Source organism: Orycteropus afer, unplaced genomic scaffold (genome assembly GCF_000298275.1).
Source record: "Orycteropus afer afer isolate SDZICR_OR568_19922 unplaced genomic scaffold, OryAfe1.0 scaffold00123, whole genome shotgun sequence".
Classification (NCBI taxonomy): Eukaryota; Metazoa; Chordata; class Mammalia; order Tubulidentata; family Orycteropodidae; genus Orycteropus; species Orycteropus afer.
In genome coordinates, this window is record NW_006921710.1 from 7,404,335 (window position 1) to 7,420,693 (window position 16,359).

At 42.8% G+C, this 16,359-nt stretch overlaps 1 protein-coding gene across 1 annotated transcript in view; it reads right to left on the minus strand.

Annotated features, from left to right (window-relative positions):
* RALGPS1 (Ral GEF with PH domain and SH3 binding motif 1) overlaps nt 1-16,359 on the minus strand; it is a 392,441-nt gene that overhangs the window by 251,619 nt on the left and 124,463 nt on the right. The window contains exons 5-6 of the mRNA XM_042781469.1: nt 15,255-15,344; nt 11,760-11,852 (exon numbers count right to left, since the gene is read on the minus strand). Coding sequence (XP_042637403.1) covers nt 11,760-11,852; nt 15,255-15,344 — 183 coding nt within the window. The remainder of the gene's footprint in view (nt 1-11,759; nt 11,853-15,254; nt 15,345-16,359) is intronic.

The window sequence follows — 16,359 nt, forward strand, 5'->3', positions numbered from 1 at the left end:
GAGACAAAGTATATGTGAACTGCTGTATGGAAAGTGAATTTGCTCTGTAAATCTTCACCCAAATCACAATAAATAAAATAAATAAATACATAAAAGAAAACTACATCTGTCCTAAAAGGATTCACTAGATACTGTCTAAAGTAGATGGATCAAGAAATTGTAGCAACAGGACATTGATGGAAATATGGCAGTACTACTAGAAGAATCGCTAACCTAGCTGAAAGGGGGTTGCCTCTGTGAAACAAACAGGGTGTAAAGAGGCAGAGAGGATGAGTGCTGTTTCCCATTATAAGCCTTTCAGTACACAGTGATTTCAAAATTAATGTGCATATATTACACTGATAAAATTCTTTAAGATTTAATTTTTAATATATAGGGTTTGTTTGATCAGAAAATAACAGCACTAACACGTTTTTAAATTTTTTTATTACAATTAAAGTCATAAACTGCAAAATTCATATGAATTGAGGGTCTTTTATGTTTTAGAGATTATGGCAAGCCTCAGAAAGAAACCATCAGAATTACATGTAAAAAAATATATTATTTGCCTATCTAAGTCAATCGAGTACAAAAAGCATTCATGTTCAGGAAAAGGGGCAAGGAAATGAGATAAAAGGAAAGTTCCCTAAATATAATAGGCAACTTCACTTCTAATAAAGTTTATGGGGCACCCCGAGGTTTTCTTTTATATTTATTATAATTGTAATTAATTGTGTGGTTACATTTGTGTCTCACTCAGCAAATGGTGAATTCCAGGAGGGCAGTGACCCTGCTGGTTATATTCACTCCATTATTCCCTGCATCTGATACAGTTCCTGATGCAGAGGAAACACTGCCTAAATATTTGTTGAATAAAAGAATAATGAGAAAAAATAACAAAGATAATTTAAAAACCTAAGTCCTTCAAAAATTTATTATACATACCAATAACTCAGGTAAAAGAGGAAATAAAAACTAAGATTATGGACTATTTACAAATCACAGAGAATAAGAATATTATATAATAAACTGTGAGGACACAAAACTGAATTATGAAGAAAATTCATGGTTTTAAACTTTATCATTAAACACAAAAGAACTAATACAAATAAATACTCAACTCAAAAAGCTAGGGAAATGGGAGAAAATATAATAGATAAGAGATATAATAAGAAATTGATACATTAAAAAACAAAATAAAACTAAATATCAAATGTGTAGAAATAACTAAACCCAAGAGCTAGTTTTTATTAAATATCAATAAAATGGGTTTTTTTTAAAAAAGGCAAAAAGCAGAAATACACAGTTTTAGGATTCAAAATTGGGCTGTAACCACATACATAAAATGAACTAAAATTACAAGATAAAAATTAAGTGTCTTGCTTACTGACTTAAAATAATTTTCATGGTGCCAGGTGTCAGTTGTAAGGGATAAATAAATGGAACTCATCAACTACAAAGACAAAAGTCGGAAGACCACATATCTTGGTCAAATACCTGAAGAAGTGGGTTGCCTTTGCAAATTTTCCTTATCATGCTCTGAGTGCCTTGTATTTGACCAATCATGAAAAATCCCCTCTTCTGGCACAGCAGTTTAAATATGAAAGTTGTCTCCATGGAGGAAAATAAAATCAGGCCCTCCACATTCTCCTTATGAGGATGCTGGTATCTGGTTCCCGTGCCTTGAGAGAATAACATTTCTCGATACGTGGAAACATTTTTTCAGCAAAGAGCCTGCTGCTCCAAACATATTAAAACTGGCTCAAAATTCTCTTTCAATTCCAGTGTCTACTGTTGGTATGGAAAGAATTTTTAGTGTTGTGGATAATCTATGGACCAATAGATTCAACAGACAGAGTGTAGAATCAGTAAGAAATAAAACTGGGGTATTTTAAAAAAATAAATTTTACTTCTTTGGATATGAACCATTAAGTTTCTGAAAAAGAAAAAAAAACTACAAAGTCACATTGTGTTGTTGTTAGTTGCTGTTGTGTGGACTCCAACGCATAGCAACCCCATGTGTGAGAGCAGAACTGCTCCACGGGGTTTTCAAGGCTGTGACAGTCTGGAAGCAGGTCACCAAGCCTGTGTTCCAAAGGCACCTCTGTTGTTGCTGTTGTTATGTGCCGTCAAGTAGGACCCGACTCATAGCGACCCCTCCTTGGGTTTCTGAGGCAGTATCACCAGGTAGGTTCAAACCACCAACCTTTTGACTAATAGTCAAGTGCTTAACCATCTAGGCCACCAAGGGACCACAAAGTCACATATTTAATGTGAAATATTAGATGCAATAGAGACTGTCATAAGTAACATAAGGAAAAAATTATGACTTTGAAATTTAGTGAGTGTCCTGGTTATCCATCTTTGTCTTTGACTAAGGCCATTTTAAACTCTGAGATAGAAGTTAACTTACAGAATACTGATAGTAATGCAACTAATTGTTGGTCTCCACAAGGCAAATTGTGTCTACTGATGATCACCCTGAGAATACTGACTAGTTATGCATCCATTTGTAAAATCACTTCAGGATTCCTCATCTGACTGCACGTGTGGTGCTCTGTGTTCTTTTTTGTTATATTGTAATATCTTACTGGTTCCCTCATTAATTTATGAGTTAAATAAAATCTTTCACAAGTGTTCATGTTTTATTTGTGTAAGAGTCATAATTTTACCTTTCTTAAAAAATTATCTTTTAACAGTTTACACAATACACATATACACAAAATATATTCATAAACAGATATATGTATATAATGTATATTATTATAAGACAATTTTTATATGTTTTCAATAATTTTGTTAAATATATATATTTTTAATTCAGCTATGGCAACTCCAAGGATAAAGCTAGGAGGTTGAGATCGGTCCCCTAACATAAGTCTGCCGACAGCATATTCAGGGTCCAGAAGTAGGGGTGCCACACACCAATGTGCATACCCATTTACACAGCCTTGGTAGAGCAAGGGCAAGGGCTAGCAAAGGAAGGAAGGGTCAGACACGCTAAGAGAGGGCTCTAGAGGAAGAGAACAAACTCCATTACGGCAAGGAGGGACTTCAGGAACAAGGAGTGGCGGAAATTATCTTGTCTTGAAGGATTGCAACCAGCCTTTGCTGGGACTAGAATGGTCCCAGAGGCCAAAGAACGCACAGACAATTCTAGGGGTAGGAATACACAGGAATGGGCAAGGGGGCAGCCGTGTGGCCAACACAGGCAAGTATTACATTCTGCAAGACTGCAAGGGAGGGGAGAAATGGAAATTTGCCTTTTGGCGATTTTTTTTTTTTTTAAGACAAGGCCATTTGGATGCCTTGGATATGTGATGACCATTTTGACTGCTAATTCTACTTTTCTGGATACTTCAGCTCAACTTGCAAGCAGGGTGCCAATCACAAGCAGCTAAGCATGAACAGTGAATACTAATCAAAAGGGAAAGAATGAGTTGATTGTGGCTGTGTTTTAACAGGAAATTCCTCTGGCCAATTCTTGCGTCTCTTGTGCACATGATTTGGGGCACTGAGTTGTTCTGTTGCTAGTGGCAGCAGATGCTCCACTGGCCATGGCTGAAAGCTTTATGGTTTGTTTCTGACGGTCAGGAAGTAGGTGTGGAGTAGGTACGAAACCTTTCAGTATTTGCTGCCATTACCAAAATGCCTTCATTATGTCTTTGCTGTGCTCTGCTGGACTCTCAGCACCCGTGAGCTTCCACCAAGTGCCATACCCCCAAATGCAAGGTCCCCTCAAACACCAATCAGAACATATCAACCCACCTCTCATCCAAGCTTATTCTAAGGCATCCCTGATATCCAGAGCTGGAAGTCCAAGAACAGACAAAAACTGGCTGACAAAATATTCATTATTACAAAACTGGAAGTGGTAAAGTGATCAAAATGGCAGAATAGAGAGTAGCACAAAATGGTTGTATCAGAGCCATCTACTTTGAAGGAGTGGTGGGTACAGATCTCCCAACCAAGTAAAGGGAAAGGGAGGGAGTGCTAAAAATTTTCTTTAACCAGGGAAGTGAAGACACCAGAGCTATGTTTTGGGGAGCTCACTCCAGTAAGTATTTACTAGTGTGAGGGTAGACCACAGAGAGCAAGACCAAAAGAAAAGAGGTCAGCTAGGAGACAGTGGTGATAGTTCAGGTCATAAATAAAAGACCCTGGCCTTTGGGGATGGCAGTTCCTGACAGCCCATTGAAAAGCTCCCCATTTAAGAATAGTCAAGAAGTACTGATGATGATAACAACAATAGCAACTGCTAATACTTATGCCAGGCATGAGTTTAAACTTTTTTCCCCCCCTATATTTACTCATTTAATCCTCCCCATACTCTCAATCTCCATTGAATACTGCCCCTCATTTCTTGGCCTGGGGTCTCCACACCAATGCAGGTTATATATATTCAAATCCCACAGCCACATGAGGTATGGGCCAGGGTGGCAACTTCTCACAGGTCACTTTTTCCACTCATGCTTCCTTGAACCTTCCACAGGCTAGAACAGAGATTTTCTGGTTTTTCATTTTCTAGATGGGCAGTGCTTTGTGGCTCTCTGATTTATGTGGGTAGCTGAATTCCAGCCTTCCATGTGTGTGGGACCTGTAGCCTATACCCTCCTCCTCATGCAGGCATTAAAACCTTAGCTGCCACCTGCAAAGGCCGATATACATGTTTCTTTTCACTTCTCACTGTTCTCACTCTGAGTGCATTCTTCATTTCCAGCACATGGTGACTTCCTTTCCTGGATTCTAGTTTAGCTTTGTTAGATTTTTTAAAAAAAGAATTTGGTTATCTTTTGTCCAACATTTATTTGTGTTCGTGTGTTTGGAGCAAGCAATTGGAAGGGAGGAGCTTATTCCTCATCAGCTCGTCTACCACACTGGCCGAAAGTCCAAAACAGAAGCCACCAACAGACTCTCCTGATTCACTGCCACCTTCTTGGAAACAAAATGTGGTTTCAGAAATATCAAGTGTGAGCTGTCAAAGGACATGGAAGCACAGGGCTCTATCAAATAAGCAACTGGAACATGAGTCTAGGGCTTAGGAGTGAGGTCGAGGTTATAGCTGAAGAGCCAGTCATCCCTGGGGCACAGAGGTGATAGCTGAAGTTCTCCAATTCATAAGATCACCAAGGGGTGAAAAATGTGTTGGGGAAAGCAGGAACCAAAGTCAGAGCTTTGCAGAACTGTTTCATCCAGTGTGAAAGATGAACAAAAGGTATCACAGAGGAGCTAGGTGTCAGAACAGAAGGAAGAGACTTAAGCCAAAGAAGAATGGTTTTTAAAGAGGAGATGATGAATAGTGTCGATTGTTGAAGTCATGTCAAGCAAGATGAGAGTGAATATGTCAGCAGAACTGACAATTGGAAACTTCTGAGAAGCAGTTCCGGGCAGGCCTACTGAAGAACGACTGGGGAATAAGTAATTGGAGGCTGCAAATGTTGGTTTCCTCTATCTTCCATCTCCTCATCACTCACACTCATCTCACTTCCTACCTGAGGCAATGCCAGGCAAACTTGAAAGAGGTAGCTTATGCCTATAACCACTTCCTCAACAACGAAGTCTCCCACTACCATCAGGGGGGTCACTGAGGCATTGTGTCAGACAAAGGGGGACAGAGACACATCCCCGGATGAAAGACTATACAAACTAAAATATCTGAATGCCTACATCAGCCTTCTTATGAAATTTGTAAAGCAGTCTTATTTCTTTCAGTAAAAAGAGCCATTCTCTGAATTGCAAAGTTCAATGATCCTTTGCCCCTGATGTCTAGGAATGAGAGCCCACTTGCAGGCAGCATTTAAGAAGGGTTCATAGAGCCCCTTCCAAGTCACCACCCTGAAGACCAGAGCTCCTTAACTATTGGCTGTGATTTCTGGCCTGCCAAGAACTTCAATTTTCACTCTGCTTCTGCAAATGAGTCAAACCCTTTGGAACAACTCAGGAAAGAGGAAATCAGAATAGGAATGTGCACAGAGCAAGTATAGTGTGTGTGTGTGTGTGTAAGTGTGTGAATATATGTGCACGTGTAATGAGTGACTTATCTATTCTCCAAGAATTCCATATCCCCAGGTCATCCAAGAATAAATCAGTTTCCTCTTGGAACCATGCTGATCAGAGAAATAGTTTCACCATCTACCCAGTTGGTCAGGTCAAAAACTTAGGAATCATCCTTCATGCCTTTCTCTTCCTCATCCCCAATATCCCATCCATCATAGATCCTATCAACTCTACCTTCAGAACGCATCCCGTATCAGTCTATTTTTCTTCACGTCCATTGCAGCATTCCCAAGGCCAGATGACATCATCTTGCCCCTGGATTCTGCCCTAACCTCCTATCTAGGCCCCATGTTTCCACTCTTGGTTTCCCCTGCAACCTCTACCTAGTTCATTTTCCACACAATAGAAATAATAATTAAAACACACCAACAAAAAGCAACTGTAAACCAGATCATATTCACCTCCTACTTAAAACCCTGCAATGCACTAAGAATAGACTCTCACTCCTCTATAAAGTCCTACATAATCAGCCCTGCTGTCTATCTACCACATCTCACACCAATCTCCTCCTGACCCAATGAACTCCTGTCACATTGGTCTTCTGAATTCCTTAATCATACCAAGTTTATCACCACTGGAGGCCGTTACATTGGCTGTTGCCTCTGCCTCAAATGCTCTTCTCCTTCATGTTGGCTCCATTTTAAGTTCAGGTCTCAACTGAAAGGGCATCTTCTCAAAATGGCTTTCTCCAAATATCCATTCCATTCTGAAGACAATATCCAGTCATTCTCTATCACAGCTTCCTATTGTAATTTCCTGCATAGTTTTCATTCCTGTTAGTTTCTTGTTCATTACTTCTATTCATTCAACAAACTTTTATTGATCACTTCTTGTGCCAGCCAGACTAGGCATGTGTTTTATTCTCCCTGAATAAAGAGTCTGTCTCCCCTGAATTACATGAAAGCCTATGAGGACAGACAGGGGCCTTGACTATAGCCTCGGGGTCTGGCACAGAGGAGGCATTCGATAAATATTTAATTTGTGGAATGAATGAGAGCACATAGTGATGTGTACTCAGGAAATCAGAATTAGCCAATACAAGTTCTTACTTAGGTTTCAAGGCTTTGAGGCGGCCAGTATTCTAAAGTGGCCCCAGTGTTAGAATAAATCATATCCTGCCTGTGTTTTTCCAGGCCAGCCATGACTTCCTCCCTGTTTATGTCCTGTTTGCATTCATTAAGGGCCTACTGTGTGCAGGCCTACACTCAGTGTCAGTCCCTTATCCTGTCCCAGCTCATCTAGCTGCTGGCATTCAGCAACCAGCCATGGAGAGGCCACAGGCTGCCCTGCCTAGAGCTAATAAATACCCAAGTGGCCAGCCAGCTAGTGACACCCTTCAATAGAGGTCATTTATGGTGCAATCAAGTGACAGGTCTGCTCCCACACCTGTGACCCCCTTCTGCCCCAATTTCTCAGATACCCAGGGATCCAATGGAATACCCAGAGCCAGTAATCAGAGAGCCGTCCATGCCCTATCCCCCAAGTCTGTGTGCCAGCCCATTTCCCAAGCAATGTGTAGCCCTATTTCTCTTTGCCCTGCATACAGTCTGCTTCCATCACCAGGTTCCTGCCATTAAAATGTCATCCAGCAAAGTTGCAAGACACTGTACTGTGGGGTCCAGCAGCATCAAAGCTGCATCACACTGGCTGTGTCACTCTGATCTTGGATAGGTCATCCCACCTCGTGGATCCTGTTTCCTTCTCTCCACAACGAGGATTATAAAAGCACTAACTTTTGCAGTTGTTATAGCTGTTGCCTCTAGTGTTTCCTGCTTCTTCCTGCTCTCTGGGCCTCCTTGAGGTGAGTTCTCACCAGTCCCAGCTCAAGGGATGAGGTAGGTGAGAGGAAACAGCTCTTTTATGGCAATATTTCTGTGGCTAATCTCATTACCAGAAATTAACAGCAAAAGAAGGCTGCAATTCAACACAACAAACATGTACAATTCAAACAACAAACATATACTGGGTTGGATACCAGGGATACAGAGAAAAATCAGACCTAATCATGAAGAAATATTGTCAAAATGGGGAGGCAGACCAGTCAACAAGACTACAGTACACATGCAGTGCATGCTGTGTTACCAGAGAGATGTGGAGAGGGAGCTGCAGGAATACTGAGGATAAAATTGTCAATTCCACTGGGCTGAGGGTGAACCAGATAAAGGGGAAAAATGATGAGTCTGGCTCCCTCCATTTGCCACATGCTCTGTGCCAACCACTTTCCTTGGATTAACAGGACAGGTAGGTGGGTGAGAGGGGAGAGTCTGGTCAGAAACAAAGGTTGAACCGTGGGTTCAACAACAAACACATGACCTGGGAGACCTCATGTTGTAACTCACACAGCGTTCATCAAGCCAACCCCTCCTCTTTTCCTAACACAACAGTTTGACAATTGGTACTCTTATTTCCTTGGATGCTGTATCAATCTACATTTTGGTCTAGTATTGGCCCTTTGTAACCAGGGAAACAGTCCTGGCTTTCAGTTCTAAACAGGCAATAAGGAAGTTTCTCATAAAAAGAATAGGCATGTGTTGTTTCCATGGGTCTCCTATCCTCTGGTGACATGTAATCTCAGATCCCCAGAATCTCCCTGGCCCCCACCAGCTACATGCCCACTGGAATGGCAAAGGCAGCAGCCTATCCCAGGGGATTGGAGAAGCAACAGAAGCTATGGCTTGGACTAACCAAGGAGTGAGTAACTGACCAGACGGGATTTTGCAAGATAGCCTTCAAGGTCTGGCTACGGCTCTCTGGCCCACTGGTTGCATGTCCCCTCTGATAGGCCCTCCTCTATTTCCTTTCTGCTGACCTCCAAAGATTAGGTGCCAGGTCAGCAGCAGCTACAGACAACCTAAAGGCTTAAGGGCCAAGGGAGGCACTGATAATCTACTGACCTCATCTTCAGAATCCCTATTATATAGCACTTTGAATAAACCAAAAAACCAAATTTACTGCCATCGAGTCAATTCTGAATTATAGAGACCCCCCCTTTGGGTTTCCAAGATGGTAAATCTTTACGGAAGTAGATTGCCCAGTCTTCCTTCCACAGAGTGGCTCAAAGGTTTGAACCACCAACCTTCTGGTTAGCAGTCAAATGCCTTAGGCACTATAGGCACTATGCTACTAGAGCTCCCTAGCACTTTCAATAGAGGAGAAAAATAAAATAAACAAGATTTCTCTCTTGTTTAAATAGCAGGTGGTTGGTTAGAATTGCCTTGTTTCTTTCAGATCAGTGAAGTGTCATGGTCAAGGGCATGGACTCTGGGGCCAGACTACTTGGGATTCTGCCACTTAGCTGTTGGACCATGCATAAATCATTTCCTTATCTGTAAACAAGGAGCTCTGGTAGCATAGTGCCTAAGGCACTGGACTGCTAACCAGAAGGCTGGTGGTTCAAACCCACCAGCCACTCCTCGGAAGGAAGATGGAGCAATCTATTTCTGTGGTGATACTGCCTCGGAAGCCCAAGGAGGGGTCGCTATGAGTCGGGTCCAACTCGATGGCACACAACAACAACAACAACATCTGTAAACAAGAATAACAATAGTACCTGCCTCAATGGGTAATTGTCAGGAAAAAAATGAGTTAATATATATAAAGTTCTCAGAGTAATACCTAGCACACACTAGAATAAAACCTGTAAAAGCCAGAACTTACCTTTCCAGGTCTCATAAGTTTTCTGCCTTTGATGGGATGCAGTCTTACCACTTTTCTATCATTCATTTTAGTGAGAAATATTTGAATTTTCCTTGTCTGACAGTCTTCTGCCTTACATAGGTTTCAGCTTTTACAGGTTTTACTGTATTTTTATTTTGGCAAATCCATTAAGAAGAACAGTTGACCCACATGGTAGTGGAGTTAGATGAGGAGGTCAATGCTTTCAAATAGGTGCTGGGTAGGTATCCCATACCAAGTTCTCTGAGAAACTGTGGGAAATTTATTTTCACTGTAGCAAAGATCCATCAGTAACAGTGAAGGCTTGGTTACACAGGAGCAGTGCTCTGTCAAGCCAAACACAGTCCTGGGTACTGCTCTGGCCTGATGCTGCCCCAGGGTCCAGGGCATAGTAGGGCATAGTATAGCATCCTCTGGAGAATGATGGTCAAAGATTCATCAGTGGGCCCTATCCCATCACTGAATGGATCCCTCAGATACCCCTGCTCCTTGGGCTAATCGACAGCTTCTGCCCTCACAGAGCATATAGCTCTGTGGGGTCCCTGAGAGTTACAGTACTACTGACAATGAGGTCTATGCATCATGAAAAGATTCAAAATTCATCTCTCTGGATCCTCATATAGCTCCCAGCAATCCAAGAAACAATAGCAAATTTCAAAGGATGGAAAATCCATTTGAAAAAGAATCTCTGAGCAACCTCTGAAAAAGGCCTCACAGCTCACAGAGAATCACAGGGCTGGCAGCAACTGCACGAACCAGTGGCTTCCAAACTTGCTCTCAATCTCCAAAGCCATTGCTCAACTGAAATCCACCCAGAAGCCAGTACATAACATTGATTCAAACAGAGCTACTCTGGGGAAAATACTGACCAAGTAGTCTGCTTGGCACTTTCTGCCCTCTCCTCCAGCCCCTGGCTGCCCCCAAGGTAGCTTCACAGAATCCTTGGACTCCACAAAGCATTGAGGAAACCACTAATGTAGGCCAATCTCTCTGAGTAGATATGGGAAAATGAGTCCTGGAGAAGAAAAGTGACTGACTATATTATGTCCTGGACACTGGGGACACTGAACGGCACCTGAAGGCAAACCGAATTTTCTGACTCCAGGCTAACACTTCTTACTCCACTTTGCTAGGGCTAGAACTACGGAAAATTGCATTTTAAAGAAACAAGGTTCTTTCTGATCCCCTACAACATAATCTCTAAGTATTTTAAAGGCTTCTGAACTAGCCAAGAATGAAACAGAGCCCAGCCCCACAGACTGGCAGCAAAAGATTCAGAAATGAATTGCAGAAACATATCTGACAATTCCATACAGTTTCCTTCAGTTCCATGGGACATAAACAGGTCTTGAAAGGCTTGGGCTATGCGGCTGTGTGAGACCCCGGGCCAGGAGGTGAATGCTAATGAGCTATGGAAATAGCAATTACTTCCCCCATGTCAGGCATTATGCCAAGCTAAGGAGGATAAAAAGGTCTGAGATATTTTAAAAATATTTTTACAACAGAAAAACTTTCCTACAGACTCAATTATATAACGATCAGACTCCACCTCTGAGCTGAAATTATCCATGGCCTTCAGGAAAAAAAAAAAAAATCATTTTTCCCCGACACGAGGGTCACAGGTTTCTCCAGAGAAGCTCTTAGCTGAATGGCCAGTGGCCCAGGGCAGCTGTGAATCATCAATCCAGAGACCTTGCCCCCAAGCGCTATCTGGAAGCTTCCAGAGAAGAATACTGGCCAACTGGAGGGCAGATGCCATGCCAGTGACCCAGCTGTCATGCACAACATTGTAGGACCCAGGAAGGTCCACCCACTCTAGAAAGCTTCTGACCCAGCCCCATCAGTGCCCTAAGCTCCCTTGTTGTGAAATGGCTGAAATCACTGAAGGAGAAAGGATGCCCAGGGAACATTTCTTTCGCCCACAGTAATCCTCTGTCATTGGCAAAGCAGACAGTCAGAGAAAGTCCTCTGGGACTTAAGGAATGAAGAACTTCACCGATGGAATGACAGCCAAAATCAAAGAAATAGATTCAGGAAGATTAACTTACAGCCCAGGTTTTTGTCAGCCTGAAGATCGGTGCACTTTGTAATGCTGACACCACAGACATGAGAGAATGAAGGTTATTGAGTTCTAGAAGTTTCTGAAAAAAAGATATGGAATAGATTATTTTGCTGCCATAAACAACAGAACAAAAACATGCTCGAGTGTTACCAAATGCTGTCATATTTATGAAATTCAATTACACTTAAAAATATCTCATGTAGAAAATATAGTTCTAGGAAGTTCATAGAAACCATATGCTCTTTTTCTCTCAAATTGTCAAAACGTGAGTCTGCATCTAAAACATTTGCAAAATTTCATAAGCTGACTAGTCTGCTTGCTGGACAGAAATGTGGCTCGGGATAAGGCTTGATAATGTTCTTTATGTTATTTCAGAAGAATCTGAACATTGTCCCAGCAGGTTCTGTAAGCTAAAACCTTGGTTGTGCCAAAAATATCAACGTGGGTCTTGTGTGATTACCTTAACACCAGAAATGAGAGAGAGAGTCTGAGGAAAGATATTATCAATCTGCATAATCCTTCGCAACCTCGAAGACAATACTCTGGTTTCCCGCTCACTTGACCATGCTCCTTTGAACCAGACCCCAAATTAGTGAGAACATTTGGATTCAATTCAGTCTCAGACAAGTTCCTTACCATGGAGGGAAACAGAATGAGACACAGTCAAGAGTAAGTGCAGAAAAATGTAATTGCTCTGTTCTTGGTTTTACACTGAGGGAAACTTGCTAATGGGACTGCGGTCCATTTCTCATTCTTCAGAATCAGTCAAGTTTGGGTTAACAAGCAGGCTCTAAGTAACCAAAAGCCCTCATTCCAGTCCCAGCTCCCACTACTTGTGTGTCCTGTGGCAAGTCACTTTTTTTTTTTAACACTTTTCAGCCTTGGCATCCTCCTATTTAAAAGAGGAAGGTAATCATGGCACCTATGCTCTATGAGACAGTGCATGCAATTGTCTGGACTAGTCTCTAGCACCAGGGTGAATGCTCAGTACAATGTGGGTCTCGTTATTCTCTGTCTGGAAGACTCATCTTTTCCCTCTCTTGTCACTTGTCCTGGGTGCTTCCAAGTTCAAATCCATTTCCTCTAGTAAGCCCTTCCCCAAAGTTAGGAGGTTGAGGACCTTCCCTCTGTGTTCCCTCAGCAGTATGTGCATATCTTTAGCAGATGAGACTCGCCTTTCTCTCATCCTGGGCCACATGTTCCTTGAGAGCAAGGATGAAATTTTATCTACTATCATATCCCCAGGAGCTCCGGTGACACAGTGGTTAAAGCATTTGGCTACTAACCAAAAGGCCAGCAGTTCAAAACCAAGAGCCACTCTGAGAGAGAAAGATGAAGCAGTCTGCTTCTGTAAAGATTTACAGCCCTGGAAACTTTATGGAGCAGTTCTACTCTGTCCTCTAGGGTCACTATGAGTTGGAATCAACTCAGTGGCAATGGGTTTGCTTTGGATCGTATCCCCACTACCTAGCAGAGAGCCCAGCACATGATAAACAAACCAAACTCACTGCCAATCAACCAAGTTGATTCCAAGGCCGTAAATATTTATGGAAGCAGACTGCCTCATCTTTCTTCCATAGAACAGCTGGTGGGTTTGAACCACCAACCCTTTGGTTAGCAGCCAAATGCCTTAACCACTACACCACCTGACCTCCTTGCCCAGCACATAATAGGGCCTAATAAAATGAATAAATAAATGAGAAGCCCTTATGCCTAGGCCTCATAGCTCTATTCCTATTCAGAAAGTTCTCCCTTACCACACAAGTTAATGCTCATTTCATACATCTTGTAACATTCTCTAATTGTTTCCTGTGTGCAAGAATAGATTCTCTGAGTAAACTAAATTTCATTCTATTTCATTTCATACTATCTGAATTGCTATGCCACTAAAAGGCCTCTGGGAGATTATCTAATCTACTCCTTTCATTTTATAGATGGAAAAACCAAAGCCCAGAAAAGGGAATGACATACAAGGACACAGCCAGGGCACGATGCCAACATGAAAATACACCATGAGAAAGAATGGTAAAAAAATTAAGAGGGGGGGGAGGTAGATTTCTTGGATGAGGACCATAAGCTCATTTCCAAACTGAAAGTCCAATGAGGGGTGGAACCACATTCAACTTTTTCTTGTGGCCCAGCACAGAACTGACTGACAGCAAAAAAGTATCCTATCAGTAAGCCCAGCATGGTTTCAAGTACTTTAGGAGAATGCATAGGATTTTTTTCAGGAGAATGAACGGATCATAAATGTGGCAGTTGCCCCTAACATATCTACATACTGAAGCATTTAACCTCCCCAGAAGGCAGAGAGACCTGGGCTGCAGTTCCTGCTCTGCCACTGACTAGCTGTGGGGGCTCCTGAGCATGGATTCCGTACCTCTCTAAGCTTCTGATTCCTTCCCTGGAAATGGCATAATAATGCCCATGTACGGGTTCATGCTGAGCATTGAGTAAGAGCATGTAAGTAAAGCAACTGTTACAGAGCCTGGCTCATAAGGGTCCTCGGTAAACGTTAGCTTCCCTGGGACCTGGATAGGAAGACAACCCATACACATACAAAGCAAGCAGTGTATGGACAGAACAATGCTGCTGCCAAGAGTCAGGCAAGCCCAGGTGAGTAGGAGCCACGTATGGGGAGGAGCTGACCAGGCCATGTAAGTGATAAGAGGATCCCAGGAAGTCCCCAAGGAAAGAATGCAGCCTGGGCCAGCAGGGAGCAGGGAAGAAGAGGGAAAACTCTGGGTATAGATGTCAGCCTGGTAACCAACAACTGGCAGGGACAGAACCTATGAGGGTAGGGGGAAGAAGGTGGAGGTGAGGATAGCAGGGTCATCTGGCCTAGGCCGTAAGCTCAGAATCTGCTGACTGGTGACAAAATTATGCAGGATGTGATGTTATTGCAAGCACTGATGCTAACTAAAAATCCATCAATCCCCCCCCCCGCAAAAAAAACCTCACTGCCATCAAGTCGATTCGACTCATAGCAACCCCCCCTTGGGTTTCCGAGGCGGTATCTCTATGGAAGTACATTGCCCAATCTTCCTTCCGAGGAATGGCTGGTGGGTTTGAACCACCAGCCTTCTGGTTAGCAGTCAAATGCCTTAGGCACTACACCTCCAGAGCTTTCAATACCAGTTAAATCGGGAAGAGGATATATGAATTCAAGAAGTAGCTGCTGGGACCTCATAGAGATTCTGCGAAGCCCAGGTAATGAGAGTAGTTGGTTGCATAAATTATGTGGTAAAGGGGCATGCTGCCAATGCATGGGGCGGGGGGAGCTGAGTGGGAAGCCAGGCTGCTCTTACAGCTGGTTCTGCTCAGGGAGGTTAAGTCAGGCCACAGCCACCTTCTAGAACGCTTCCTGGCAGATCCAGAGCAAAGAAGCTCCCACATGAGAATGTCCAAAGTACAGAAGAAACACATTTGGGGGAGGGGGGGAGAGGAAGAAAAGAAAGAAAGAAATCATAAAAACACTTACCTTGGCTATTTTCACAAAATGGCTCAGAATTTCTGCCCTTATTTTTAACGTCTGTGCTGTTAGAATTTCTCGAACAACCCAAAAACTGACCTGTAGAATCAAATACATAGACACACACACACACACACCAAAAAAAAACTGTTAAATGCCAACCACCATGTGACCCTTGCCCAACTCTGATACAGGATTTCAAAGGCGAGAAAACTGGAGAACACAGCCTAATGCTGTATGAAGTCTAGGGCTCCTTCCGGGCACCCCCATCCCTACAGATAGATGGTCCCTTATTCTCAGTCCCTTCCAATCCTACCCCCACACCTCCATACACACAGTGGTGCTGAGAGAAAGAAGCACTTCCATCATTACCAGGGAAATTACTGGGCCTCTGAGACATGAGTCTCTCTCAAGATGCTGCAGGGAATTCTGAGATGAATCAGACAGGACTCCAGCCTATAAAGACCCCAATTGTAAAGAGACCATGAATGAACAGATAGGTGGATGGACAGATGAACAAATGGCCAAAGAGATATGCATACTGGTAGAACCATCCATGAGATGGTTAATGTTCTAGGAAATGTTCACCCAAAAGTTAAATGATATAAAAGTCTCTTTCAAAGTTCTATAAAACAATGTGGGTTAAAGAGCATATTTTTTGGAGACAGCTTGTGCCAAATGGCTATACCAGCACCTTCGGTTCAGAATATCATTCATGTTGACCTCTCACATAAATCAACATCCCCAAATCCCTGCGTGCTTTGGTGGAAACAAGAAAGTCATCTAGCAGTGCAGTCATCTCACGTAGCACCTCAATGAAACACAGAAGGCGCTTCAAGCCTATAAATGCTGGGAAGTGGTTGTTGTTGTTATGTGCCCTCAAGTAAGACCCAACTCATAGCGAACCCTCCTTGGGTTTCTGAGGCGGTATCACTACGCAAGTAGATTGCCCAACCTTCCCTCTGAGGAGTGGCTGGTGGGTTGTTGTTGTTGTTGTTAAGTGCCGTCGAGTCGTTTCCAACTCATAGTGACCCCATGCACAGCAGAACGAAACACTGCCCGATCCCGCGCCAGCCCCACAATCCCTGCTATACTTGAGCCCATCATCGCAGCC